This window comes from Chinchilla lanigera, unplaced genomic scaffold (assembly GCF_000276665.1).
Source record: "Chinchilla lanigera isolate Chin_1 unplaced genomic scaffold, ChiLan1.0 scaffold00012, whole genome shotgun sequence".
Classification (NCBI taxonomy): domain Eukaryota; kingdom Metazoa; phylum Chordata; class Mammalia; order Rodentia; family Chinchillidae; genus Chinchilla; species Chinchilla lanigera.
In genome coordinates this window covers 25287352-25315325 of record NW_004955413.1, presented here as the reverse complement: position 1 = coordinate 25315325, position 27974 = coordinate 25287352, and the positions used below count along the sequence as shown (strand labels likewise).

Here is a 27974-nt window from a genome sequence, read left to right as displayed (position 1 = left end):
CACACGAGACAGACACCACAGCACCGTTGTTTCGACGCGTACCACCACCACGTGTGACTTGACTGCATGAAAAACATGATTCTATTGTAGAGGCCAAACAGCATCAGAGCCATTCCTGGGACAGAGCCCCACTCCCGAGCCTCTGCGGCAGGACAAGGTGGCTTCACAGTGGAGGGCAATGGGGCCGCTGGCAGCATCTGCCTTCTCATCGCTCGTGCTGACTTCACCACACCAGGCCCGGCTCCACAGCAGGGCAGTGGACTCTGGGACTCGGGTGAGCGGAGCCTTTGACGCTGCAGAGAGCCCCAGTGCACTGTAGGTGGGCACACTGGGTCAGGGTGGCTAGGGTGGGAGTGCCAGAATCTAGCGGGCACCAGTACTGATGAGAAGGCAACAGGCTGAGCTCCATCTTGAGCATCTTGCTAACACGGCAAGACGTGGGCAAGGAGCAAGTTTCCTGGGCTTGCTTCCTTCTCTGAAAATGGGAGCAGCAAAACTGTCAGCGGCCCTGACGGCGCCCCCCCCACTGAAGGCAGAGGATGTGAGACATGGTCCACTCAGGGCAGGCCAGCCCAATCCTCACCTCTGTGCTTGTAAACGTGATGTGTATGCCGAAAGTCCACAGCCTTCCAGGGCAGCTGTGCTCCAGGAACCCCTACGCTTTTGCAGCTGAGCACCCTAACTCACCAGCGCTGCCACCCGGAGCCGGGACAGGCCCACACCGGGTGCAAAGTGTACACTGTGACGCTCCCATGGTGGCTTCCTGGCACCAGCAGGCCTGTGCCTCCCACTCCCCGGCCCAAGCAGCCTGTGGCACACCAGTCACGCGTGCTTCTCAGGTCGTTCTGTCTTGTCCTTTCTACCTGACCTGCTACCCTGTGGCCATCTCAGGGACCCACCTGTTCCCCGGCCTCCTGGACATCGTGACTGAACCAGGGACTGGGAAAGGTCCCACCTGGGTTCTCCTGTGATGCCAGGATCCTGGGGCAGAGAGGCTGGAAGGGAAACTGCCATCCAGAGGTAAGGCAGCAGCCACAGGCCATTTCCGGAGAGGGGGCGGCCTTGAGAGAGCAGTGCCTGTTGGGCCTGTGCCACTTGGGTCCCCAGAATGGCCCGTCCACTCTGCTGCATGTGACGAAGGAACGCGTGGTGGCTGGCAGGCCAGCCCGGCTTCCAAGTGTGGGCCCTTGTTCTGAGGAATGACAGAGTCCCACTTCAGGCTGCCCACAGGGGCCTCCTGTCCTGTGCCATGCCCAGGCACGGACAAGTAGGCCCACTGGTTCCATGGCACAGGCAGAGCCTGTGCAGGGCCTGGCCTGTACGAGGTCCTGCTCGCACCGCACTCCCTCCTCGCAGCTATGGCGCAGTCATCACACTCTGCTCGCCGTGGTCCACGCTCCAGAGGCGGTAGAACTCCGCGAAGTCCACGTAGGGCTCGACGCGGCCATCCTCACCAGGTGGGAGTGAGTGCGCTGGCCGGGCGCGGAAGAGGCCCCCATCGGAGCTGGAGCTGCTGCTCTGGGTGTGCGTGTTGGTGGACTGCAGGGTCAGCGTGGGGCTCTGGCTGTGGGCAGAGGAGAGGGGTCAGGACAGTGGATCCAAGGGCCTCGGCTTCCAGTCAGGGGACACAGCAGCCCCTGCCTCCACCAGGCCCTTGGGTCACAGGTCCCTCCGGTAAAGGTGGCCTCATGCCCACCAGGCCAGATGTCCTCAGGAATGAATGAAATGTCTAAAGTACTTAAGCACTAGCTACACATGGCAGTTTAAAGCGCCAAACATGAAGCAGAACACTCGGTTCTAGTGCTGAACAGCTATCCACGGTGAGTGACTGCCTCATGGAACAAGACAGACTCAGGATACCCGCCCTTCAGAAAGTCCTGGGGACAGCACGCAGCTACAGAGCACCAGGCTCCCCATAAGCCAGCCGCTGGTCACAGGCGGGAAGGTCGCTTCCTCCAGAAAACCTCCCTTTCCCCGCCCCCTCATTCCCCTCACTGGCCAGTGGGGGACACAGGTACTGTGTTCCCAGGGACCCCTGGACACCCACCCTGTGTCACAGCTTCTCAGCCCCTGCCCTGCCCACTCGAGCACCAGCAGAGCAATGCCTGCGGTGGGGGAGGGGCCCACAGTGCAGCCCAGAGTCCGGCAAAGGATGCTGGCTGTCCTGCCTCACCCTGGACTACACAGGTCACATTCTGCTTTGTGGACACAGCTGGGGCAGACAGCAGGGGTGGGGAGGCTACCCTGCCTGTGCACAAGGACCATGCTTGAGGTACCGTGGCCCTCAGCAGCCGGGCAGCCCCTTCCACTCACTGTGGTGGCGGCAGGGGAAGGAAGGCCCCTGGCTGCTCCCTCCCTACCAGCCCTCCTAATTGGCCACATCCTGCTCACTGCCCTCAGATGGGCTGGGTGTGGCATCTCTATTATTCTGCACCAGGCTGGAATGTGGAAACCAGATCTTGGGCTTTGGTGGGGTGGGGGCAGGGCATGCATTCCACACAAGTGTGTGTGGGGGTCACCTGACCCACCCACTGTGTGACCAGATTCTCGCCTGCCCTCAACTAGAAAGACGGCTTCGGAGCTGAAATGGACACTGCAGCTGGAGAGCAGGGGCTCTCGTGAGCCAGTACGGGCCAGGGGATGTCCCCAAGCACAGATGCCTTGGGGAGAGCCACCCTTCATCACCCTGAGGGTGAGACAGGGAATAAAGAGAAAGAACAAGAGGACCTTCCCACTGGATGAAAGCTAGGATGCCCTGTCTCCCAAACACTGTGCCCCCAAAACCTCCACCCCATTCCAGATCCAGCTGCAATGAGTTGCCGGACCAACTCCTTCCTGGCCATTTCTAAGGACGGTGGCTTCAGCCAGGGGCCAGGAGGGGAGTCTGGGAGGCCTGAGACCCAAGGGCCTCCCACCCAACATCACCAACCCCCCAGCACAGAAAGACTCACTTGGTGAGGGTGGGGGTGGCTTCGTCCAGGGTGGAAGCACTGTGGGCGCCATTGACCATCTGGCCCTGGGAGGGCATGACGAGGGAGAGGGTCACACTGGTCTTGCTGGTACTCTGGGCGCCTGAGTAGGGCACGGACACGGGGTACACACGGCCCCCTGCAGCTGTGAGGGGAAGAAGGCAGTAGGCATGGGGTGGGGGTGGGGAGGGAAAGGGGCCAAGGGGGCAGGACTGCGCCAGGGCCTGACAGGGTGTCTGAGATGCTCCCCAAGCTGTGTGGTCCCGGTCCAGGGGGCAGCCCCGCACTGTCCCTGGCCAGACTCTTGAAGACTGCTGGGACCACTTCTCAGTAGGGAAGCCCACTGGTGCTCCAGAAAAGAACAGAATCCAAGGGCTGGCACTGCTTCGATGAAAGTGTTTTGGCTTGGCTCCCCACGGCCACTTTCATCCGGAAGTCACCCTTCCCCTTGCTAAGGCTGACCCAATAAAAATATGGTTGCAATAACAACAAACCAGAGAAACTCTGGTGTTCACGGGAGAACACGCCCATCTGTGACGCTCAACCCCGAGGTTTGCTTGTTTAAAGAAGAAAAGGAAATGCAGCTCTCAGGAACTGAGAGTTTTAGCATTTAGCCATGTAGGGGAGCACTGAGAAGAATGGATCGCCGATTGGCACTGCTCTCCATCGGCACTGCTCTCGGGCCACTTGATTTCAGAATGAAAAAGAAAGCCTGGTGTGGTGGTACATCTCTCTACACTCTGGGAGGCTGAGGCAGGAGGACTGCAAATTCGAGCCCACTCTGGGCAACTTAGGACTTAGTGAGCTCTAGTCTCAAAATACAAATGGGCTGTGAAGGTAGCTCAGTATAAAGGGTCTGGGTTCAACCCTCAATACTGGAGGTAAAGAAAGGAAAACAAAAAGAAAGTAAAACACATCTTCCCTGGCCACAATGGGCAGGTATGAGGGCCTGACCATCTGTCCATGCTGCAAACCTCACCCAGGCCCCTTCACGCTGGTGGTTTCCTCTTCCGGTCCTCAGGGTTGCTAATGGGGACTCAAGGACGTATCTGAGGCCACGCCTGGGCAGCAGGCAATCAGCCACCAGCCTCCACATCTCTGTCAGGCCCTGTGGCTACACACTGTTTGTCTGTGGATCAGGGGGATAGTCCAGGGCAAGAGGTACTATCCTTGTATTTCAGACAAAAGGAATAAAAGCATGCAGTACAGGAAGGCTGGAAGTCAGAGCCCAAGTGAAAGCAACTCGAAGCCAGGCCTCCTCCAGGCAGGGAAGACACGGTGACCCCACACTCGCTCTTGGGCGCTGCCTTTGCAGGGCGCTTGTACCTGGGGCCGGACTTGACGTGGACTGGCTCATTTCACCCAGTGGGTAGCCGAAGTTCCGCACCAGCAGGGTCATGTCCTCATGCCGTACACAGAACTTGGCACGCTCCCCACCACTGGCAAAGGTGTCACTATGGATGCGCTTCACCCGGTCCACCACGGCCTGGGCCACTGCATCCATGGAGGTCTGCTTGGCAAACTCAGTGTCAATCATTGCGGCGATCTCCTGGTGGAAGGAGTGAGAACCTGGTGAGGAATGAGGGGTACTCAGGGACAGGGCCATAATTCCAGAGCCCTGATGGGAACTTAGGGGTCATTGGCCCGGCAGGTATAGCAAGTTCCTGCTAGGCAAGTTGTAATCTAAACTTTTCAAGGTATTCAGGATAATCTTTCTGGAACCTTCTCACTAGGAAAGGTGTGTGTCCTTGTGCCGCACCTGATCACTGGCTCATACACCTCTGAATGGACAATACCCAGCTCACTGGATTAGTACAAGGATTGTGTAACACATGGCCGGACTAAGAACCCAGTATAAATAGTTGTTAATAAGTGTTTTTTCCGGAAACAAACTTACTGTAGGTTCCCATATGCCAGGAATTTTGTCAGGAGGTGGGTAGAGAGAATGAAGGCAGCATCCCCACCCTCAGAGAAGTCACCTGGCCAGTATATTTTAGAACCTACTAGAAGCCACTGGATAATTCCATTGTGAAGACCAAAGAGGAAGTAAAGAAAACCACACCGATTAAAGGATCAGCAGCACAAACAATGTCCCTTATGTGAAGGCTAACCGAAGGCTCTTGGAGGCACAAAGGCAGGGCAGGCAGGAGAAAGGATCTGTTCTTGGTCCTGTGGGCTCAGCTCCATCACTAACCAACCACAACACCTCAGCAAAGGCCCTGAGCTCTGGTGCCCATGTCCTTACTCCATGTGGAAGCAAGCGCTGCCCCTCTAAGCTGCGAGGGTGAGGGGGCCCCACGTCCTGCTCCACGTGGCAGGCAGCTCTGCCCCTCCACACTGTAAGGTGGCTGCGATGCGTAACAGGACATAAAGTGTGAAAACCCTGAGCACAGACGAGGCATATCTTAGCCACCCAGCAACCCAAGGTCAGGTGGAGGCAGCTTCCCCTTCAAATCCTAAGTGACTGCCTTAGAGTCACGCTGGGTGACATCTGCCATGTGGGAGAGATAAGCTGCCCCTACTGGCTGAGGACCTGGATGTGGCACACCTAATGCCAGTCCCTCAAGGGGAGGTGACACTCTCTTTGCTAGAGGGGAGAGGGTCAGAACAGGAATGTGAAGGCCCTGAGAGCATTGGTGGAAAGCTGGGCCCAAGACTGTCCCCTGGCAGAACTCCATGAAGCAGATCACAGCCTTTCTGGGCTCTGCCTCAGCCCAGACCTCCTGCCTGGGCCCACAGCAATGCTGCGCTGCATGTCCATGGCACCCACACTGCTGCACTGCTTTTGGGATGGGTGTTTTGGAGCGCGGCCTTCCCACTGCCCCAGCTCTGAACCCAGAGAAGATATCTGGTGAAGCACATGAGAATCAGAACTCCAGGTCGCCAGGGCGCATCTCACCCTGGAGCCAGCATGTGCCACAGTCACCTGCTCTGCCTAGCCCAGCTCACCTGGTTGGCCTGCCCTGGCCCATGGGCGGCCTCCAGGGCCTTGTACAGCCCCTCGGACATCAGCACCAGGAAGCCAGTCACCCCGTCCAGAGGCTGAGCACCATGGATTTCCGGCTCCGCAATAATTGGTTTGGACTTGGCAGCACTGGAAAGAGTGGAAGGAGGGCTTTGTGTGGAAAGGCCCTCAGGCGGACACTCATTCTCCTCAGGGGAAGGTTCTACACCCACAGCGTAGAGTAAAACACATAACTTGGTAAGAGGAAAAGAAAAAGGAAAGAGAAAATCAGACAGCCCTGTCTTCTGAGGGCAGCTGTTAAAATGAAGCTGAGGGTGGAGCTAGCGGAGGTTATAGGGTAAGGATGGTGAAGGTCAAGTGCCTTGTCCACGCTGGGCACCTCATGTGTCAGCCTAGCTCCAACGTCCCCAACTCCTGCCTACTGGCCCCGGCCCCGCCTCACCCACCTCTCTGAGAGGAAGTAAGCTCTGAACTACCTGGTCTCTGAACTGCTTCAACTGTGCTGTGTCCCAGAGCCTGAAATCTGCTCCTGCCCCTCGCCCCCTGCAGCAGCTTCGCTGGCCACCTACCTGAGCAGGTCAATGTCGGTGTAGCCGTATTTGACCTTGTAGTCCCCAATCCGCCTAGTGCTCTCCTGCCCACAGATGATCCCCACTTGCTTGATTTTTCCTGCATCCAAACCTGCCAGAGGGAGAAGAGTGCAACAGCCCAGCCCGTGACAGGATATAGAGACAAGAGCAGGGTGCCAGGCAGCAGCTAACCCCACATCTCCCGGCATTTTTGGTCTCTATACCCCTCAGAAACCCCCTTAGGGCCCTTGCCCCTGCACTCCAGCACCCCTCTCACGGCCTGCTCTCCCAGCACAGAGCAGCACAGTCACTGCCTCTGCACGTGTCTGCCCCACAATTGCTTCCACATCCGGGAAGGTAGACTATGGCTGTGGTGGAGCTGGAATCTCTGGCCGCTCTTAGTCCCCATCAGTAACAGTGAGTACCTACCATGTACTGGGCACTCCAGGAAGCAATGGACATTTATTAACTCTTTTAATCCTCACAACATCCTGAGTAGGAGTTACTATTATCTTTGTTACACACGTGGAAACTAAGGCACACAGTAAGTTCCAAAGTCACCCACTAGTAAGTGGCTGTCTCCAGACCCAAGCTCACGGCCCCTCCACTACACGCCTCTCTGTCCTGGCCACCAAAGGAGGGCACGGGGTGAGCACAGGAGACTGGATGCCCACTGCCACTGACCCCTTGGCCCGACTCCCTGTGCTCACCCAGCTGCGACAGGCGGAAGAGCTCATCCTCATTCTCAGTTGTGTGGTCCATGTTCAGCTGGGTGACCTGCAGCCCATCCACTGTAGACTTGCATAGAAGTGCCCGGTTTGTACCTGTGGCAGAATTTCAGCAGCTGAGCAAAACCATGCAGAGAGAAGGATGGGACCTGCTAAGGAGACCAGGAGGGAAGGCAGGCGTCTCACACGTGGACTGCACGAGAGCTACAACCCAGGCTGAGACCACTGGGCTAAGCCTAAGCCACCAGCAGAGGACAGGTTACGCATTCACAGTGCAATCACAGGATTATGAGTTTATTTATTTATTTTTATTTTTTATTTTTCCTGGTACCAGGAATTGAACTCACGACCTTGAGCTTGCCAGGCAGGTGCTGTGCTGCTGAGCTAAATCCCCAGCCCAGGATTATGAGTTTAATTAGAGAATCTTTCTCTAGAGATCCATACTGAAATTTTTACAGCTATCATACTGTGAAGTCTGGAGTCTGCTTGAAAATAATCTGGGGCCAAAGAGCCACAGATAAAACAAGACGAGCCATGGATAAAACAAGACTGGCCACAACGTGTGATGATTAGTGCTGGGCGGGATGTGTGGTTCACTGAACACTGCTCATGTGTTTTTTGGATTTTGGGAAATGTTCCCTAATGAAAGCTTAGTGCCAGAAGGACGAGAGGGAGGGATGCCATCAGTGGGGTCTCTACAGAGAACTCACACTGTACATACCCCTCTCTGGGTCCCAAATGCCTCTTCTTTTGCCTGAAAATCCCAATGTCCCTATCCCCAGCTTGGCACCGCTCATGAGGATGCAGAGTGGACCTCCATGCCAGGTACCTCTTCCAAAAGCAGCAGCTACTGAGGCCACTTAGATACAGGGTGTGACTCCCCCAAAGTCACAGCCAGTTAGGGCCGCACCTGCCTCTGTCCCATCTGTTTCTCCAGCTGGGGTGATATATGCCACGGAGTGAGGAGGAAAAGTGACAACTGGTCTCTAAAGTGTCCAGGTAGCCAGACTGCTGGCGCGCACCTATAATCCCAGTGCTTGGGAGGTGAGGCAGGAGGATCACCATGAGTTTGAGGCCAGCCTGGGCTACATAGTGAGTTCAAGGCCAGGCTGAACTACACAGCCTGTCTCAAAAACAAACAAACAAAAATAAATAAAGTGTGAGGGGTCTAGAAAGCAGACTGCCAGCAAGCACACTGACACCGAGCTACCCGCCCTTCCTCCCTGGGCCGTGGTGGGCAGCTCACCAACATTGGCAACGTAGAGCTTGCTGTTGAGAAGGACTGCCACGACGGCCATGGCCCCTCCTGAGATCTCCCTCTCCAGCACCTTGAGTCTCTCCAGGATCTTCTGATACTGTGGAGGTAGCTGATGCTGAGGGACACCCTGCAACCCACATCAGAGAGGTCAGGGTGGGGTGGTGCTTGGGGACCAAAACAGCAACCCCAGCCCTCCCTTGGAAGTAAGGCTGCGAGTGCTGTGAGGTCAGGATGACAGCTGGCTGCACCCCTGGGAAAGCCAGTGACGACCTAGCTCTGGGGGCCCTGAAAGTGCCGGTGGGTGATGGGAACAGGTAGGTGACAAGACTGTGACTGACTCAGGCCACAGGTCCTGGAAAGGTATCTCCTCCCACCTGTCCCTGCCTGCCCAAAGCCGAGTCCTGGGTGAAGCTGCCCACAGTGGCCAGAGAGGCCCCTTGAGGACAGACCCCTCACCACCGCCCGCTGTACCTTTAGGTCTTCCCGGAGGCAGACAGAGTGATTACCTCGGGTAGCTGGGACTGGAGGCTCGCCTTCTCGGCCAAGGCATCATCTATGGACTCCAGGAAACTCCTCTCCACCACGTCAAAAGCCTGGTGTGACAGAGGGTAGGGCAGAGGCTGGCATAAACACCACTGCCACACCCAGTACCTCTTCCAGAGCCAACCCTGCGTGGCCCTGGACTCCTGGGGATGGGGAACTGCTGCTGGTGAGTAAAGAAGCCAGCAGTCTGCAGACCAACCTTGGTCACTGTCATAGCCATGAGTTCTGGAAGTCCAGATCAGCCCGCCAAAGCCCCTTACCTGCAGCAGCACCCGCCGCACATCGGCCTCTGTGTGCTCGGCATTGAGCTGGCCCAGCAGGAGCTCTGCGGACAGCCGCTGAGCCACAAAGTTGGTCACCCGATTGCCATCGTAGCCATTGAAGACTCCATAGAGGAAACAACCATTCTCACTCCTAGCAGAGGAGGCATAAAGAAGTCTGAGGCCAGGGCTCCCAGATGAGGGGAAGACAAGGGAAGGAACTGAGGGAGACACAAGATACAGCAGCGGAGGCTAAGGTGTCCACCTGGGTGCTCTCACTTTAGCCATTGTTTCCTTGTGTCCGTGACTTTCCAGGATGCCCTTCCCTACCCTGCAGCAGGTCCTGGACTGAATCAGATGTGGCCACACCACGGGCTGCCACCTCTCCTGGGCCACGTCTCCCCAGCAAGCCCCACACAACAGTGGCAAGCGCAGGGCCTTTCTTTGCTTGCGAACTGACGTCCCCTGTCCAGGACAACAATGCTGGCATGCACACCTGAACTTGAGCCAGCTGTCCTCTGGAGGGTGGCTCTCGCTGTCCTTGCCATCAGCAGAGTAGCTGCGGTTGGAGGCCGAGCCAACCCCAGAGAGGTGGCAGAGCGGCAGGTCGTCCGTCCAGCTTGGCTGCTGCTCCTGGGAAAGGACACCAGGAAACTGTGAACCTCTACCTTCTTCCCCAGGGCAGACCCCACCTCGATTTCTTCTCCAGCAAAAACCTAGCAGGCCCACGGCCTCCGCTTCTTTCTGAAAAACAATGATGCTTATGTGAACAGACACCGGCAGAAAGGCTTGCCGTTTTCATGATGTCCCAGGAATCCCAAAAGAGGGCAGCATTCCTAAGTGCAGGGTTTTCGGGAGGGAGCTGTCTTATGACATGAATCCAACACACATATAAATAAAGCAAGTCCTGGCAGGAAATTCTGTGTGGCCCCACTGCTCCCTGCAGAGGTTAGCCGCACAACGCAAAGTGCTCTCTTGGGCACAGCTGACAACTGCAGGCTGCAGGCTCCGCCTTGAGAACGTCTGACCTGGTACATTGTAACCGGCTCTCCACCCGTGATTCTCAGACAGGTGCTTAGGACTGGCCTTAGGACTGACAAGCTCTGAGTCACTCTCTTTGGCACTGGGTTGCTCTCCATCTCCCCCTGCCACACCCTTCTCGGCCAAGACCTCACCTTGCAGCTCTGGGCACATTCTGCTGTTTCCCTCCACACACAACACCTGCTTCTTCTTGTCTAGCAATTCTGTGTTCTCTGGGACTCTCCAGGTGAGAAGTCACCACCTTCTATACTCACCGTCCCCTCGTGCCACCACTTGTACCTGCCTCATCTCCTCCCACTGTGCCCCTGGGATCTGCAACCAGGTTGCTCAGCAGGTCACGGTGAGCTCTACACACAGGCCAGGCCCTGGCCCAGGCCCAGAGACTCTGAAAGTCCTAAATCTCTTTGGGGTGCACCTGAGCCGCAGTACTTTTCTAAGCCGAAAGGGGCTCCAGAGGTAGAGCCAGGCATGATCTCTGCCCTTCCCTGAGAGCCTCTCTGCAAACCTGGCCCCACTTGAGCACTGTGCCTCCTTCACAAAGGTACTCCTGGGGCCACCCACCCTGTGGAACCCAACCAAACTATGATAACTGGGAGGATCAAAGTTCAATTTCAAGGAGATCACTAAAATCTGGATGAAAACTGTATTGAAACATTAAATAAAGATGACCAGTGGGTGTAATTTCTTACATGTTACTGGTAATGACCTTCAAAAACAAAGTGAGACCCACTCTAGCAGGCTTTTGTAATCAGGTATGTAAATAGCCTGTGGCTAGCTTTTGTGGTAAATTTCATCTTCTGTTTATCTACATACTGACAGGGAGCCACTTTATAGACTTTTTTCTATTTTAATTGCTTGTATGCTGCATTTATCTATTTTAGCACTTGAGTTCTGTTCTTAGCTCCACGGAGCAACTTCTGCAGGATGTGAGAGTCTGTGTTATTTTTAAATTAACAAGTAGTAAATTTAAAACTTGCCTACACTTTTCTCGGTGTCCAAATCCTGACAACACACATAGAGGTCTCTATAACTACTGCTACACTGAGGACACAGAGGGGCCCCACCACTCCAAAACACTCCCACATCATACCTCTTTAGAATCATCCCCTAACTCCTGGCAACCACTGGCCTGGTCTCCATAACTGTTGTCTGTTCAAGAAAGGCATACAAATGAAACTGGGCAGGACACAACTTTTAGAGGCTGGCTTCTCTGACTCAGCATTATGCCCTTGAGTTGCTTGCGAACATCAAAAGCCTGTTCCTCTTTATTGGGCAGTTCCCCTTCTGCCTGGAGTGGATGTCCCAGTCTGTTTACCCATTCATCCATGCAAGGACATCGGACTGTTTCCAGTTTCTAGTACTTATTAAGAGAGCTGCTATAACATTCAGGTGACTAAATGGCACTTTTCATTTCTCCAGCGTAAATACTTAGAAGTGAGATTGCTGAGTCATACACGGTAAAGGTGTATTTATAAGAAACTGCCAAACTCTTCCAGAAAGGCAGAACCACCTGCAATGCACAAGAGTTACAGCTGCTTGCATCCTTGCCACCATGTAGTATTGTCTGTGTTTTACTTCAGACATTCTAAGCAGCCACAGAAACTCATGGCTTTAAGTTGCACTTCCCTAACAGTTAATGGTGATAACCACCTTTTCATGTTCTTATTTGCCACCCACAGATCCTCTTCAGTGTGTGTCTAAATCTTATACCCCCTTTTTAACTGGGTTGTCTTCTTAACTCTTGGGTTCTGAGAGTTCTTTACATGTTCTGGATAAGTCCTTTGTCCGATGGCTTGTAAGCAGTTTTCCCAGACTGTAGCTTACCATTTCACTCACTTTGCCAAGCAGGGTGGCACATGTTTGTGATGCTGGCACTCAGGAGGTCGGGGTAGGGTCCTGAGTTTGAGGCCAGCCAGGGCCACAGTAAGACTGTCTCAAAAAACCAAGCGTGGGTGTGGGTGATTTCACTCACTTCACAGTGTCTTTTGCTCAGCAAAATTTGTAGTTTTTGTTGACATTTCTTTTGCCCATTTTTTCCTCACATCTTTCAGGATTTTGGAGTCTTATCTAAGAGCTCTGCCCAGCCCAAGGTCACACAGACCTGTTTTCTTGTGCAAGCTGTACATATAGCTTTACATTTTACACTTAAATCTGTGATCCATTCTAAATTAATTTCTGCCTAAGACAAGATTTAGGTCAACTTTTTCTTACATATAGATTGTTCCAATATCATGTTGAAAAATTAGCTTTTCTCCACTGAATTATCACTGTACCTTTGTCAAAAATTCACTGGGCATACTGTGGGGTTCTATTCATGATTATCCTGGTCTACTCATCTGTGTGTCTATTTTACCACCAAAACCACACTTTATTACCTAGCTTTATTACTGTAGCTTTATAGTAAGGCTTCAAATCAGCTAGTGGGATTCTTGTAACTAAATCGTTTTCTAACTCTAACAACTTTTCAGAATTGTTTTAGCTATTTCGTTCATCTTCCCATATAATATATATATTTTTTGTCTTTTTGAGACAGGGTCTCGCTATGTAGTTTAGGTAGCTTTGAGCTCACTTTGTAGCCCAAGGTGGTCTCAAACTCCCAATGATCCTCCTGCCTCCCAAGTTTTCGTATAAATTTTACAATCAGTGTGTCTATAGCTACAAAACAAATCTGTTGGAGTTTTGATAGGGACAGTTGTTTAATTTTTATTAGTGCTTATTAATTTACAGAATAATGGGTTTCATGTAAGTTTCATACATGCATATAACATTTTTATCATTTCCTCCTCTCCCTCACCTTTTCCTCTCCTCCTTACACCCTTTTCTTTACTAGTTTCTCTTCTATTTTAGTGTCATCTTTTTTCCCCCTTTACATTCTACACATGGGAGAAAATTCCCAATACTTGTCTTTCCGAGTCTGGCTTATTTCACTTAACATGATGATCTCCAGTCCTATTCATTTTCCTGCAAATAGCATGATTTCATTCTTTATGGCTGAATAATACTCTTGTGTATACACATATTTTCTTTATCCATCTAGGCTGATTTCATAACTTAGCTATTGTGAACAGCACCTCAGTAAATACGGGTATACAGGTATCTGTATGTATATTTTATATTCTTGACAGCCATTTTGACTGAGATGGAATCTCCGTGTAGTTTTGATTTGCACTCCCGATGGCTCAAGATAGTGAACACTTCTGCCTACTGGCCACTTGTACATCTGAGAAGTGCCTGTTCTGCTGAGTCGTTCATTTAGTGACTGGATTCTTTTGGTGTTAACATTTTTTGAGTTCTTTATATATTCAAGATATGAGCTCTCTGTTAGAACAACAGCTGGCAGAGATTCTCTCCCATTCTATAGGTGGTCTCTTCACTCTGTTGTTTTCTTTGCCGTACAGAAGCTTTTTAATTTGAAGTAGTCCCATTTGTCCATTCTTGGTATAGTTTCTTGAGCTTTTGGAGTCTATTCAGGAAGTCACTGCCTGTGTCTGTATCTTCAAGTGTCTCCCCTGTTTTTTGTAGTAGTTTTAAAGTTTGAGGTTTTGGTTTTTTGGTTTTTTTTTTAAGTTTGAGGTCTTATAGTTAGGCCTTAGATTCATTTGGAGTTCATTTTGGTATAGGACAAGATAGGATTTTCTCCATGTGGACATCCAGCTTCCCCCCACTGTGCTGTATTTATTACAGAGGCACTTGTTCACATGCTCACCTCCCCCAATATATATATGAATTTTTTTTTGAGACAAGGTCTCACCGTGTGATTCAGGTTGGCCTTGAACTCACTCTGTACTACAGGTTAGCCTCAAACTCATGACAATTTTCCTGCCTTCGCCTCCTGAGTGCTGGGATTACAGGCATGCACAACCATACCTGGCTTCTATATAGTGTATCTGAAATTGGGTATTGTGATGCCTCCAGCATTGCTCTTTTTGTTCAGGATTTGATCTGACCTGTTTTAAACCTATAAATCAACACAGGGAGAAGGTATCTCCATTGTGTTGATTTTTCCAATGCACCATGATATGTCTCTAAATTTATGCCTTCTTTACAAACTTGTACTTTTTTTTCACTATAGGGTTGAGAAGACACTAGTGCCTTCGCAAACAGAAAATATGACTAAAATCTACCAAGGGAAATGAAGTAACAATAAGAGCTTAAATTCATCCATTCCAGTGATACCGACGTTTAACACTTCTGGGTCAAATGATAGTTAATGGAGAACTACTTCCTAGTAACACAAAATCGTTTCTACCTCTAATTTTTTTTTAAATTCTTGACCTGTCTTATTTTAAAGCAAAATCAGTGTTGCTTTTAATATAATAAATGGGAACACAACGTCTTCAGAACCACCTAAGGTACATGATTATAGTAAACTCAATACACACATTCATTCGACAAACATTTGCTGAGCGTTCACAACAGGCTGGCATTATCTAGGTCCTAGGGATGACACAATGCAATGCAAAGGGAAAACAACAGAGAAGCTTCTTCTTTGAGGTCTGCTTTCCGGGGAAGAGGCTCCAAGTGTGTAAGACAATAAATAGACAAGGCAGTTTGGGCCAGGATATGTGCTCCGGCAAACACACCAGAGTAGAAAGATACAGAGTGACAGGTGGCCTCTTGGTGGGGTAGTCAGAGGAGCAGACGTCTCTGGCGGTGACCTCCAGACCAGATCTGAATGGCAGAGAGCAGAGAAGCAGGTACCAGGCAGGGGGAACAGCATGTGCAGAGACCTGAGGTGGAAAGAATTTGCTGGCCTGAAGGAAACACAAGACAAGACAACCTGGCACATAAACTTCCTAAGGAAACCCCATTCCCAGGACCTGCTTTCCCTCTCCAGCTGGAATGAAACTAAGACTGAGCAGACACACAAAAACTTCTCCCCAACCAGGAATATCCCATGTCCTCCAGAGAAGTTGGGCCAAGAAGTCACTACTCAGCACCGGTAAGTGCTTGCAGGTGCTTTAAAGCACGGAGGGAAGACATGCATTTCCTAGAGTCTTGCCCATACTACAGACAAGGTTAGATGGCCTGCACTCGTCTCTGCACATGGGATGAACAACACAAAGTTTGCGCACGGTGCAAACCCTGTGCCATGACACTACATCACCATGCTTCCTCTGCCATTATCTAACTCCCATGGTAGGCAGGCAGGGGCTTCTAGGCACTGGCATCTTTCTAACAAATCCATACTTTTGAAAAGATGAACATTATCCAAGCCAAAAACAGAAAACAAAAACCCAACACCCAAGCAAAAAAACCCCATTACCCAAGCAACGTATGGGCCAACTCCATGTTAGAGACATACCATTAAAAAGGCTACAGGCCAGGCATGGTGGCGCACGCCTGTAATCCCAGCACTCAGGAGGCTGAGGCAGGAGGATCGTTGAGAGTTCGAGACAAGCCTGGGCTACAAAGTGAGCTCAAGGCCAGCCTGAACTGCATAGTGAGACCCTGTCTCAAAAAAAAAGACCAAAACAAAACAAAACAAAAAAATAAAAAGGCTACAGTTCGATTCCCAGTTTAAAAAAAAAGGCTAGAGAAGAGATGTTGTACAAGTAAAGAAGGGAACACACTCAATCAGCTGACTGCTGATCTTGCCCTGTCAGCGTGTTGTGGTTCAGGGACAATTTATTTGAAAGCATTTCACAGTGGGAGTCCAGTGAGTTGCTATCAGGGGTGGGCAGACGGTGTGTGTACACTGCAGCCACACTTGATAACCAAACAAGTTAAAAAACCTGCGAACATGACAGCAGTCAATCTACTTAACAAGCACCTTATTCTTCAGTAAGGAACTGTGGCTCAGGTCCGGATACTTCCACACAAAGTGCTTTTTGTCTCTTTCTTTTTTGGGGGGTGGGGGAGACCAGGAATCGAACTCACGACCTCACACTTGCCTGACAGGCGCTGTGCCACTGAGCTCTTGCCCTCACAAAGTGCTTTTTAAAAAAGACTCACCTATAACCGCAGTACTCAGGTAGTTGAGGCACAAGGATCCCTGAGTTTGAGGCCAGCCTGCACTACATAGCAAGACCTTGTCTAAATAAATAAATAAATAAATAAGATCTGATTATCATAAAGTTGACCTAGTAGTAGTTTGGAAATTTATTATTTTATTAACTGGCAAACAGCATTTGGATCATTGAGTAACAGACTCCAGTGCCACTGTTTAAGGGCAATTTGTTCAACCTGATAAAACACTCTCAAGAAACAGGAAATTGATCAATAATTTTTTTTTCCTCCCAGTACTGGAGACTAAACTCAGTCTTATGCATGCTAGGGAAGTACTCTGCCAATAAGCTATATCCCCAGACCCTTCTTAAAAATCTGAGACAAGTCTCATTAAGTTGCCTAGGCTGGGCTTGAATTTGCAATCCTTCTGACTCAGTCTTCCAAGAGGCTTGAATTACAGGTGTGTGCAACCACGCCTGGCTCAAATCCTAACATGGTATAGGTATATACATGCTATGGATACATACAATGCCAGCATCTTACTTAGTGAGAAAGGTAAGAGACATTAACAAAGCATAACTTAACATTCAACCGACCCAGGTGTGGTGGCTCATGCTTATAATCCCAGCACTCTGGGAGGCTGAGGCAGGAGGACTGCAAGTTCAAACCTAGCCTGGACAATTTAGCAAGACCTTGTCTCAGAAAAATAAAAAGGGCTGGAGATGTACCTCAGCCAAAAGGCACTAGGTTCAATCCCTAGTACTAAAAATGAAACAAAACAAAACAAAAACAACAATAACAATAACAAAGAAAAAGCCACACAACTCAACTGGAGGTGTTAGCTTGGGCAATTAAACAAGAGAAAAGAATAAGAACATAAAAAAAAGGAAAAGAAACCGGGCATGGTGGAGCATGCCTGTAATCCCAGCACTTGGGAGGCTGAGGCAGGAGGATCAGCAAGTTTGAGGCCAGCCTGGGCTACAAAGTGAGCTCAAAGCCAGCCTGAACTGCATAGCAAGACCCTGTCTTAAAAAAAAAAAAAAAAGAGCCAATCCCAGCACTCGGGAGGCTGAGGCAGGAAGATCATTGTAAGTTTGAGACCAGCCTGGGCTACAAAGTGAGCTCAAGGCCAGCCTGAACTACACAGGGAGACCCTGTCTCAAAGAGACCAAAAAATAAATAAATAAATAAATAAATAAAATAAAATAAAATAATAATAAAAAAAGAAAAGGAGGAAAAGAAAAGCAACCTCTATCTGCAGTTGATATGACAGTATATCTAGAAATCCTAAAGAATTCATAAAACTAAAATCAAACAACAAAAGAAATCAAGTGGCAAGGTAAAAAAAAAAACCACACACACACGCATGAAAACCAAAAGCCTTCACATATTTATATAAAAGATGGGCAGCTAGCTCGCCTTCGCCTGAGAACTCCCACTTGCTGTCAACTAAAATAGCAAGGGCTCCTTCCTGTGAAGCTTGGCATGTGCCCCCTGCCACACTCCTGAGACAGAATTTTTAAACCTAAATTTATATAGGTCGGCCTCTACCTTAGTGCTTTCACCCTAGCCTTGCAGACTGTTGACATAGATTTGAATCTCACCCTGACAGATGAACAGTCTCCTGCTGCTGCCTCTCATACAGATAAAGCCTTCCACACAGCATTCCCACTGACTTCTAAAACGGTGACCAGAACAAAAGGCGTGGGAAGCTAACCCACTTCTGGCAGAACACCACACCAAAAGCGGGGAAGGAAGTGACATCCCCACCAAACATGTGCCCTCCTTGAAAAGCCAGATGCACTTTGGGAGCCTCAAACGAAGAGGCTTCTGACCCCAGAGGTACGGTCACAGAGACAAGACACACTTGGACAAACCAACTATTTATACGCATGCACCCCGCTGAGCAAAGTCCTACTTATTGTACATTGGCCCTCTTTAAGCATTAAGTTCCCAGCCAGTTTGTCTCAGCTTGCTGTTAAGAAGAGAAAAGAAATTACCAAAGCGTATAAAAATCTTCCTTTTCTTGTCTCTCTCAGTCCTATCTACCCCTATAGTCCCTGCTCAAACCCAGCTGGTGCTAGGGGCCTGTGTCCTCTCAACCTCAATTATCCATGCCATCTTCAGTGAATTACTCACTTATTTAATCCTTAAATGGTCACATTTTTTTCCTCACATAATTTCATTTTGAAAGTAAACTTTTTTAGTACCGTTATTGGAAAGACAGTTATTATTTCCTATACCTAGAAGGTAAAAAAACAAAAGCAAAACTAGATTATTCAATTCTAGCCAAACCTACTGCCTGCTATAGACTCTGAGCTGGAGCCCTGGTCTAAGTTTTAAAAGGGGGAGACTGGTAAGTGTCAGAAAAGCAGTAAGGGGGCTGGGGATTTAGCTCAGCAGCAAAAGCGCCTGCCTGGCAAGCGCAAGGTTGTGAGTTCAGTTCCTGGTACTGGAGAAAAAAAAAAAAAAAAAAAAAAAAAAAGAAAAAGAAAAGCATTAAGAACCCAGTAGAACCAAACCAAGTCTTGGCGGCATCACAAAGTCTGAAGGGGAACTGAAAGAGAACAGCCTTCCAGATTTGCAAGGCTGGGTCTTACTCACTGCCCTCCTGAACAGTGAGCATGTCTGGAGATGATGTGATGAGTTAAAGTAGCAATTTTTTTTTTAGTAGTATACAAAATACTGATATGTCTTTTATAATAAGGGTGTCTTGGATCCAAAGACAAGCAGGCAGCTTCTGATATACTCTGAGTGCTCCTCCAGTGGAGCACTGGAATATGGTCCCCACAGCACCTCAGACATTGATTCAATAACAAGTGGCCCAAGAATGCAGGAGGTTACATTAGAGGGGGAACAGAAGAGTATTTGGCCCTCCTAGATTTCCCCTGGGACCCAAATTCACCAGCACACTACTGTGGCTGGGTGTCTTGGTTACTTTTCTCTCGTTTGAGACAAAATACCCCACACCCAAAATTAAGGAAGGAAAGGCTTATTTTATTTAGCGCATAGTTTGTGGAGGTTTTAGTCCATACGCAGCTTGCTCTAAAGCAGAGTGGCACATGGCAGAGGGCAACAGTTCATGGTAGCGGAAAGCGGCAAAAGCAACAAGAGCAACAAGAGCAAAGGGGAGGAGCAGCAAGCAAGCCTCTTTCCCTCCCTTATACTGTATGCTGGATTGGTGTAGCACTCACACCCATAACCCCAATGGCCCATGAGTGTAGCACTCACACCCATAATCCCACTGGACCATGAGCCAATCACAAACTCTAGAAGCCCGTGCCATGACTGCATGAGGCTTTGTAGGGACATCTAGATACAAACCAGTAACACTGGGTGAGCTGCTATCTGGTGTGTATTCACCACCTCTCTCCCTCATCATTGGGGAATGCTCACACCAAGCACCCAGGCTGAGTTCTACAAACAAGCCTGCTGACTCTCATCCTTCCCCCACACTGTGAACAATTTTCGGAAAGGTCGTGTATGCGCGAGTCACACAAACCGCCCGCGCCGGTGCTGACGCACACTTCCTCCCACATCCCCAAATGCCAGCCCCCGGCGAGTGCAGGGGGCATGAGTCTTTGGGCAGCTGAGAAGGGGGCGATTCACACTCAGCTCCCTCAGCCAGGGCCGCTCACACACGACAGCAAGCACAGGGACTGGAATTCCTCTGCAGTGCCAAGGGACTGCTCATGAAAAGCGTCAGAAAATACGGTGAGGAGGAAGGCTGCTTTGGAAGACAGGGCCTCCTCTCCACTTGCTCTCGTGAAGCAGTTTCCAACAGTCCTTTGTGAGGAAGGCTTCGCTGGTGACCCAACCGTGTGTAAGCCCGGAGGGGCCCACTGACCGTGCACATTTATTCCAGCACGAGCTCCTCTGCACCTTTGTGCCTGGGTCACACCAACAGAGTTCACAAATGTCCACACACAGACTCAGAGGCCTGGGCAGCTCAAGTGGACAAAGCGAGTTCCCAGTTCAGGCCACAGCTTGAATATCAAATTATGGTATGAAAAGGCCAAGTGTTTGTGTGGTGAAAGCAACCAAATGCCCTCGAGGCCAAAAGGAAGCTCAGAAAATGAGGATAATGCCCCCAGGAAGATGGCTGGGGCGGGGACAGCAGTTTCTCCTCTCTAAAAAACCTCTTGCCAACTTCTCTGCAGCCAACTTGCTTCTGCCCTCGAGCCCTGATAGGGTTTCCACCGAAGGCTCTACGCCATCACCAGAGTCTACGCCATCACCAGAGACCCTAACACTTGCTCAAAGGGCCACTAAACACTGGGGCAGCTCCAGCAGCAGCGCTAAGGAAAAAAGGCCTACGGTGATGGCCTAATGGATTTTTAAAATGGATGTTTTCATTTTAGTGGGTACATATTTAATGTATGCTAAAAAAAAAAAATTACATACCTAGCACCTGTCACTTCACAGGAAGCCTAAGGAAATGCTTAAGTTTTTTTAAAAAACTGGTTTCATGTTGATTCTCTTTTTATTTTTTTGAGAGTCTTGCTATGTTGCCCAGGATGGCCTCAAACTCCCATGCTTAAGTGATTCTCCTGCCTCAGCCTCTGGAATGGTATGGACTACAGGCATGCACCACTGGGCCTGGCTGCTTTCTTTTTTCTGGGATACTGGGTATCGAATCCAGGAGTGCTCTATCACTGAGCTATATTGCCAGCCCTTATTTATTGAGGCAGAGAATAAACTTCCTAAATTTCCCAAGCTGGTCTCAAACTTTACATTCCCTGGCCTCAGTCTCCCAAGTAGCAGGGATTACAGATGTGCACCATTGTGTGCAGCCGATTTTCTTTTCATACTTAAGCAACAGCCCAGGAAAAATCAATCTCTTCATTCTCACTGCCCACAAGTGCTCCTCTTCCAGGGCTCTGCAACCCATAAACAGCACCACCAAAGTTCATATGCAGCCTTGGCCTGTTTTGGCTTTGTTTGCCATACACTGCACACTCAACCCATGGGCACATCATACCAGTTCCTCTTTCAAAACACAGCCTGACCCTAACACTCCCATCACTCTCTGCCAGCTCCCGGCCAAGCCCCTGTCCTCTCGCACCTTGACAATTATAGCAGCCCCTCAGCAGATCCCAGGCTCTTCCATTCTTGCTACTCAAAAGCACAAGGGCTGCCTAGCGTGTGTGAGGACAACACACGGCGTTCAATCCCCACCATTCCCAAACAAACCAACAAAAACCCAGGGATCTTTCTCCAATTATAAGTCAGTTAACATCAGGGCCCCACTCCAAGCCACTCAGAAGCTTCAAATCACATTTGGGATAGAATCCAAAGGCCACACCAGCAAGGCCGGCCTGGGTAACTTAGTGAATGTCCCTGCCTGCCTCTGAGTGGCAAATTCCAACTTGTCCTTTAAAGTCTTTGCAAGCTGGGCGTGATGGCACATGCCTATAATCCGAGCATGGGGGGAGGCCGAGACAGGATTGCAAATTAGAGCCTGGCCAGGACAACTTAGTGATTTAGCATGACACTGTCTCAAAATAAAAAATAAAAAAGGGCAGGGAATGTAGCTCAGTCTGAAGGCCCTGATTCAATCCCCCATACCAGGAAAAAAAAAAAAAAGAAAAAAAGAACAATAAAACCTTCTGCAGTTCTCTACCGTGTGCCCTGGGTGCCCAGTGCGGGGCCACACTGGCCTGTGAGTGCCTTACACATTGTACGAGTGCTGTGCTCCTCTCACACTGACTGCAAAAGCAGTGAGGGTGGGCACCATGCTTCATTCGCCTTCGCATCACTATGGGCCACACAGTGAACTCAAGGCCACCCTGAACTACACAGTGAGACCCTGTCTTAAAGACAAAAAACAGCCGGGCATGGTGGCGCATGCCTACAATCCTAGCACTCGGGAGGCTGAGGCAGGAGGATCATTGTGAGTTTGAGACCAGCCTGGGCTACAAAGTGAGCTCAAGGCCAGCCTAAACTGCAGAGCAAGACCCTGTCTCAAAAAAGACAAAAAACAACCAAAAACCAAAAAAGCTGTGTTTAAAATGTTTTCTTTAATAGAGTGTACCACCACCAGGCAGGTGGCACACACTTGTAATCCCAGCCATTTGGGAGGCAGAGGCAGCAGGATAGCAAATTCAAGGCCAGCCTGGGCAACTTAGACCTTGGCTCAAAATTTGAAAAAGAGAAGGGGTGTAACTCAGTGCAAAGGCCCTGTGTTCAATTTCCAAAACCAAACCAAACCAACAAGTCCACTATCACCCAGAGAGCACATTCGAAAGCTAGTAAAGCTCACCTAATTCAAATCCCTCAGGCTCTGTCACACCCAAGAGCAGCGAAGATAACAACCACCTTGCTCTGCAGGACCCTTGTGGTCACTGTCTCCTCAGTTGGCCAACTCAGCCTGTACCATCTACCATTTCTTCCCAGCCCCTCTTTCTCTCAATGCCACAGTCCAGCTTGTGTTTCTTGGGTACCTCCTACAAGGAGACATTGATAAAAGGGCCTTGTCCTCCCGGGGCTTACAAAGCAGAGGGGCAGACCTCTCTCTCCCAGTCCACACAAAGCCTGCACTAGCATGCAGCAGTAAAGGGCATCCCTCCCCCTCCAGTTCCAATGCTTCAAGACCCTCGAAGGCCCATGACTGTAAGGCAAGGCCTGCGCTGGACCCGGCTACCAATACCTTACTCCTTATCTTACAAATACTTCCTGAGTGCCCAGCACAGTAGTGGTGGGTGCTGGGGACACAGCTGTAAGCAGGGTATCACAAGCCCCTGTCCTGGAGGAGCCCACTTTCTCGTTTAGGAGGCTCAGACCTCCATAAGCAATTCCAAGCGCTATTATTATAAACAGCTAAGCTACATAAAAATATCACAGGCAGTCAGACAGGGCCAGGCTCTTGGCGGAGTCAATACAGAGGAGGAAAATATATTACAAATGGGGCCGGGCGTACATCTGTTGGAGGCAAGGCCTCAAGATAAACACAAAATGACCAGGCCTACATGCCTCTCCGAGAGACAAACAATAAATCAGCATCCGTCACCCCGGTGGTTGACCAAGACCCCTTAATTGTCTTCCCAAAAAGGTCCTTGTTCTTTCCATGTACACTTGCTGTGTGACCTGCTTCCCACTAAGTCAGTATTACTGAAGCAGCCGAACTTGTAATCTTACTGGGTGATCACAGTTTTGTTCCACATTATCCCCACCTCAGGGTTTTGTACCCATCTCGTGATTCTGGTCTGTAAAACTTCCTCTGTAAAGTGGGGTCCGTGGCAACCTATTTTTCAGGTCCCCTCCAGTCTCTCAAGAGCTCTCTCAATAAATACTTCCTATTCTCAACCTCCACTGTTCCTTCGAACTCATTCTTCGGTTTTGGGGAACACAATCTTGGCATATCTGACATCTAGCAGGCTGAGTTACACTTATTTCCCCTGTATCACTATGACAGGGAAGGAGCCAGAGGAGGACACCCCAACCCTAGCAGAGCAAAAGAAGCCAAGGCGTCAGCATGGGTGTGTGTCTCTGTACAGATGCACCTTGTGAGGATGCAGGCGGTGCAAGACCGGGGCAGAGCTATGGAGGTCCAGAGGTCCCCACTCCCACTTCAGGGAAAGGAAACTGAGGCCAAAGGAGACACAGTGAGTTAGAGCCAGGACCAAAACCCAGGTCATCACCACTTGTCATTCCTTCAGCAAAGCCCAGAGGTTAAAGGGGTTTCCGGAATGAGACTACGTGGTTTTAATCCTGCCTCTGCCACTTACCAGTGTGTGGCCTGGGGCAAATGACCGCCTCTCTGTGCCTCAGTTTCCTCATCTGTAAAATAGGTATAACTACAGTATCTATTTCCCGGGCCTGCTACGAAAATTAAATACACGAATGTAAAGGAGTACAATGCCTGGGTCACAGCATGCCTTACACACGGTGATGCTGTTATGTTACAACACTCGCTGGCGCCACGTTCCCTTCCGGCTCGAGGACGCCCCCACCGCGCAGGACCCCGGCGTCCCTGAGCCCCAGCCCTCCCGCCCGCAGCGCGCACGCGCGGGCCTCGAGGGGCCGAGCCAGCCCTGGGTCCCAGGCGCACTGCCCGCGCCCTCCAGCCTTGGGAATGAGGGGAGGGCGGCGGTCACACTCTGCCTGGAGAGGGAGGCGCTCCAGCACCCGACAATCCCACCGGGCTCCCAGCCCCCAACCCGGAGAGCGGGTCGGTTCCTCACACTCTGCAGCAGGTTCCTCCTCTGCGCCGCCATCTTGGAGAGACCCCCGCGGCGCGCCCGCGTCCCAGCGGGGCAGCGAGAAGAGCGGCTAGAGCGGCCGAAAGCGCTGAGTTGCCTGCGCTGTGGGGAGCATGCGCACAGCGCCACCCTGGGGCCGAGGAGGCGTCGGGCCTCCTGCAAGGTGTGCGCAGGCGCGGTCTTCAGTCTTCTCTCTCCAGCGTCAGGGAGGACCGGCACAGTGTTGTGCTTCTTTACAATCCTCACCCAACTTCTCCTCGCCCTGTGGCCTACCCCCACTCCCTGTTGGTACTGAAGATTGAACCTAGGGCCTTTCCACCGAGCTACATCCCCAGCCTTTTAAATTTTTTTTAATTTTTGAGAGTGTTTTGCTAAATCTCTTAAGTTGCCCAGGTTATGCCTGAACTTAGGATCCTCCTGCCTCAGCCTCTCAATGCTGTGGTTACAAGGGTGTGCCCCCACACCTGGCCTCCTGGCCTGTCTGTAGGTGTGCACTTTCTCTGGGATGTCTTTTAGATGGGGTTCCTAAGGCCCTAGATTTGTGTTATGAACACAGTGGGAGCAGGGGAGCACAAATTATTCAGTCACTCAACAGATGTTCATTGGATGTCTGCACTTGACCCTGGAGTGATGGGACCACCGGCAAAAGAGGCCCACAAAAGCTAATGTTGGAACTGCGGAGGACAGGCGTTTATGTACACAAGACAGACGTTTCAAGTTTTTCTAAATGCTAGGAGGAGAAGTTTATGGATGGTGATGGGGAGAATTCTGGCTAGCAACACGAAGATGAGGCCAGGTTAGAGTGGTGCAGAGGAGCCAAGGAAAGAGCGGTGGGTTCAAAAAGCACATGGCTGGGGTGGAGAAGGAGGAGGCAAGAGTGAAGGGTGTGGGCCCCAGGCAGGAGTCTCGCTGTCCATCTGGAGGGCAAAGGGAAGTTGATGGCCTCTAAACAAGCCTTGGACACAGCCCTCTTGGTAGCTGCCTTTGACTACTGGTGTGACAAAAGAGGTTTTTAGGGTGATTGGACTAGGAGCAGGAAGATCAATTAAATGACTGTTCTAAATGGCAGTAGCTGAGTTGGCTAGTAGTAGTGGCTGGATTGTATTTAGGAAATGAAATTGTCAGGTTTAACCACGCACTGGTTGTGGTGTGGATGTTTGCTAAGGTTTGTTGGGAAGTTTGTCCCCAAAAGGTTGTTGTTGAGAACTTAGACCCCCCATATTCATATGCTGATGCTGATTGGAGGCAGAGGTCTCTGGGAGGCATTCGGGTAGATGAGGTCATGAGGCAGGGCCCCCCATGCTGGCATTAGTGACTTTCTGAGAAGAGGGAGAGCCCTGAAGTTGTGCATTTGCTTTGTCTTGTCATGTGGTATTCTCTGCCCTGTCACGATAGAGCAGGAAGGTCCTCATCAGACACTAATGCCAGGCTCTTCCCAGCCTCCAAGTACCTGAGCAAAATAGATTTCTATTCCTTGTGACGTTCCAGTCTCCATCGTTACTACAACAGAAAATGGACTAAGGTAGTGGTGATGGGAAGAAAGAGATGTATCAAAGATTCTCCCAGATTTCTGGCAAGGACAGGTAAGTTTGGGGGAAAGGAAAAAGGTATGACCATGAGTTCAGTTTAAACTCTTTGAGTTTGAAGTGTTTTGAGACAAGAAGTCAAGTGACTAGTTACAGGGAACCAGGACTTAGAACAGAAGCTGAGCCAGGCATGGTAGGGCACACCTGTAATCCCAGCACTTGGGAGGCTGAGGCAGGAGAATCACTGCAAGTTCGAGACAGCCTGAGCTACATAGTGAGTGCAAGATCAGCCTGAACGACAAGATCTTATCTAGGAAAAAAAAAACAAAACAGAAACTAAATGTGCAAGACAGCAGAAAATGTGCAGCTGAGGGGCAGGGGGTGGACATGAGGCCCACAGAGCCCAAGGTGAAGAGTGGTGAGATGCTTTGGAAAGATCTACTTGGCAGATAGCAGAGGGAATCCCACTAGATTTAGATGTTTAGAGGGACCTTGGCCCACGCCAGTCAGTAGAATAGGAGGATAGAGCCCTCATGCAGGGAGCTGAGGAATGGCTGCAGGTGGAGACATGGAGACCTTGAGAAAAGACAGCCCTTCACAGATGGTGTTCTTTGAAGAGGATGGACAAAGACAAGAACTTGAGATAGAGGGAGGATTTTTCCTTTTAGGTTGGGGGGAACTTGAACCTGAGCAAATACTGACAGGTAGGCTAATAGAGAAGAGCTAGTGATTCAGAAGTGGGATGGGAGGGCAGTCTAGAGCTCACCATCTTGCTGTCTTACCAACATAGCTCCACATGGTCCAAGATGATTGCTTGGATTCCCACTATTTTGTCCAAGTTCAGTCAGCAGGGAAGAGGAAGGTAGGAAGATGGCACCTTTCTTCTTCCCTTTTGAATTAAAAAAACATTTATTTGCAAGCACTCTCTCTTTCTAGGAGACCTCCACAGGTTCCACATGATGCTTCTGCTGACATGCTGAGCCCCATAACCATGTCTAGCTGCAAGGGAGGCTGGAAATGCAGGCTTTACACTGAGCTTCAGAGTGCCCAACTATATGCAGGCTTTGCTACTAATGAAGTGAATCAGGAAGCTGTGAGCAATCTCTGCCCTGAAGAGGGCAGAAAGGGCTAGGTAATTTGTTTTGAGAGTCTGGAATCAGGACTGGGAGCCCACCCCACCTGCTAGGATTAAATGAGATGGTGTGGAAATCCTGACTTGGGGTGGGAGCTGATGTTTGTTACATTCAGATCACAACTTGATTTTTTTTTTTTTTTTTTTTATCCAGTGCTGAAGATTGAACCCAGGGCCTTGTGCATGCCAGGCAAGGACTCTTGCTGAGCCACACCTCTGGATCAACAATTTAGTTTTTTAGAAAAATTATAAATATACATGGAACACCTACTGTATATGGGACACTGTGGGTGCATTTTCATCCATGGACTTATTTATTTAGCTCTCCAACCTTGTGAGATATTTATTATCCTTTTATAAAGTAGAGACCCCAACTTAGCAAGTCACCCTGAAAACAGAGGTCAGGATGTGAACCCAGGTCTAATTGCAGCCTTTCCCAGCAAACTTAGGAGTGAGCAGACCCTCCGAGGCTCTTCCCAGCAGAGGCTCTGGTGATTACTTGCAGTTTCCCAAACAGCCTTTTCCTTTCCTGCATCTGCCTTCAGACACATTGTTCCGTCGGCCTGGAAAACTTTTCCGGTATTCCTAGTAACTCCCCAGTGAACTTCAGACTCACTGTTCCAGTCTGTTATCTAATAAAATCCCTTCTCAGAAATATTTCTTGATTCATATCCCGAGAATGACACCTTTGGTTGCTTTTGTTCACTTAAAACCATAGTTATTGTTCGCATTGAACTTACCAGAAGCCGATCTCCCGTGGTTGTGACCTGAGTTTCCTCACTGGCTCCAGGAAGCTGCTCACAAATATTTTCAATATCCACTTAGTTAAAGAG

At 50.1% G+C, this 27974-nt stretch overlaps 1 protein-coding gene and 1 long non-coding RNA gene across 2 annotated transcripts; one reads left to right on the top strand and one right to left on the bottom strand.

Annotated features, from left to right (window-relative positions):
• Positions 1-58: 58 nt before the first annotated feature.
• On the bottom strand, positions 59-24593 carry Tab1 (TGF-beta activated kinase 1/MAP3K7 binding protein 1). The gene is made up of 11 exons (XM_005379290.1): positions 24466-24593; positions 9789-9925; positions 9293-9446; positions 8996-9082; positions 8478-8616; positions 7214-7327; positions 6504-6615; positions 5919-6063; positions 4296-4518; positions 2952-3114; positions 59-1564 (listed from the first exon to the last, which is right to left on the bottom strand). The coding sequence occupies exons 1-11, from the start codon at positions 24496-24498 to the stop codon at positions 1357-1359; spliced, it is 1515 nt and encodes a 504-aa protein (XP_005379347.1). The 5' UTR covers positions 24499-24593; the 3' UTR covers positions 59-1356.
• Positions 24559-27779, top strand: LOC102029952. Its single transcript, XR_260111.1, has 3 exons — positions 24559-24646; positions 26946-27141; positions 27296-27779. It is a non-coding gene; the product is annotated as an uncharacterized LOC102029952 (long non-coding RNA).
• The last annotated feature ends 195 nt before the right edge of the window (positions 27780-27974 follow it).

Coding starts and splice junctions, on each gene's coding strand:
- Tab1 (XM_005379290.1), bottom strand. CDS start 24,498: ATGGCGGCGCAGAGGAGGAACCTGCTGCAGAGT. Junction 9,083..9,292: donor TGCGGCGGGTGCTGCTGCAG/GTAAGGGGCTTT, acceptor CTGTCACACCAG/GCTTTTGACGTGGTGGAGAG. Junction 6,064..6,503: donor ACCGACATTGACCTGCTCAG/GTAGGTGGCCAG, acceptor CACTCTTTCCAG/TGCTGCCAAGTCCAAACCAA.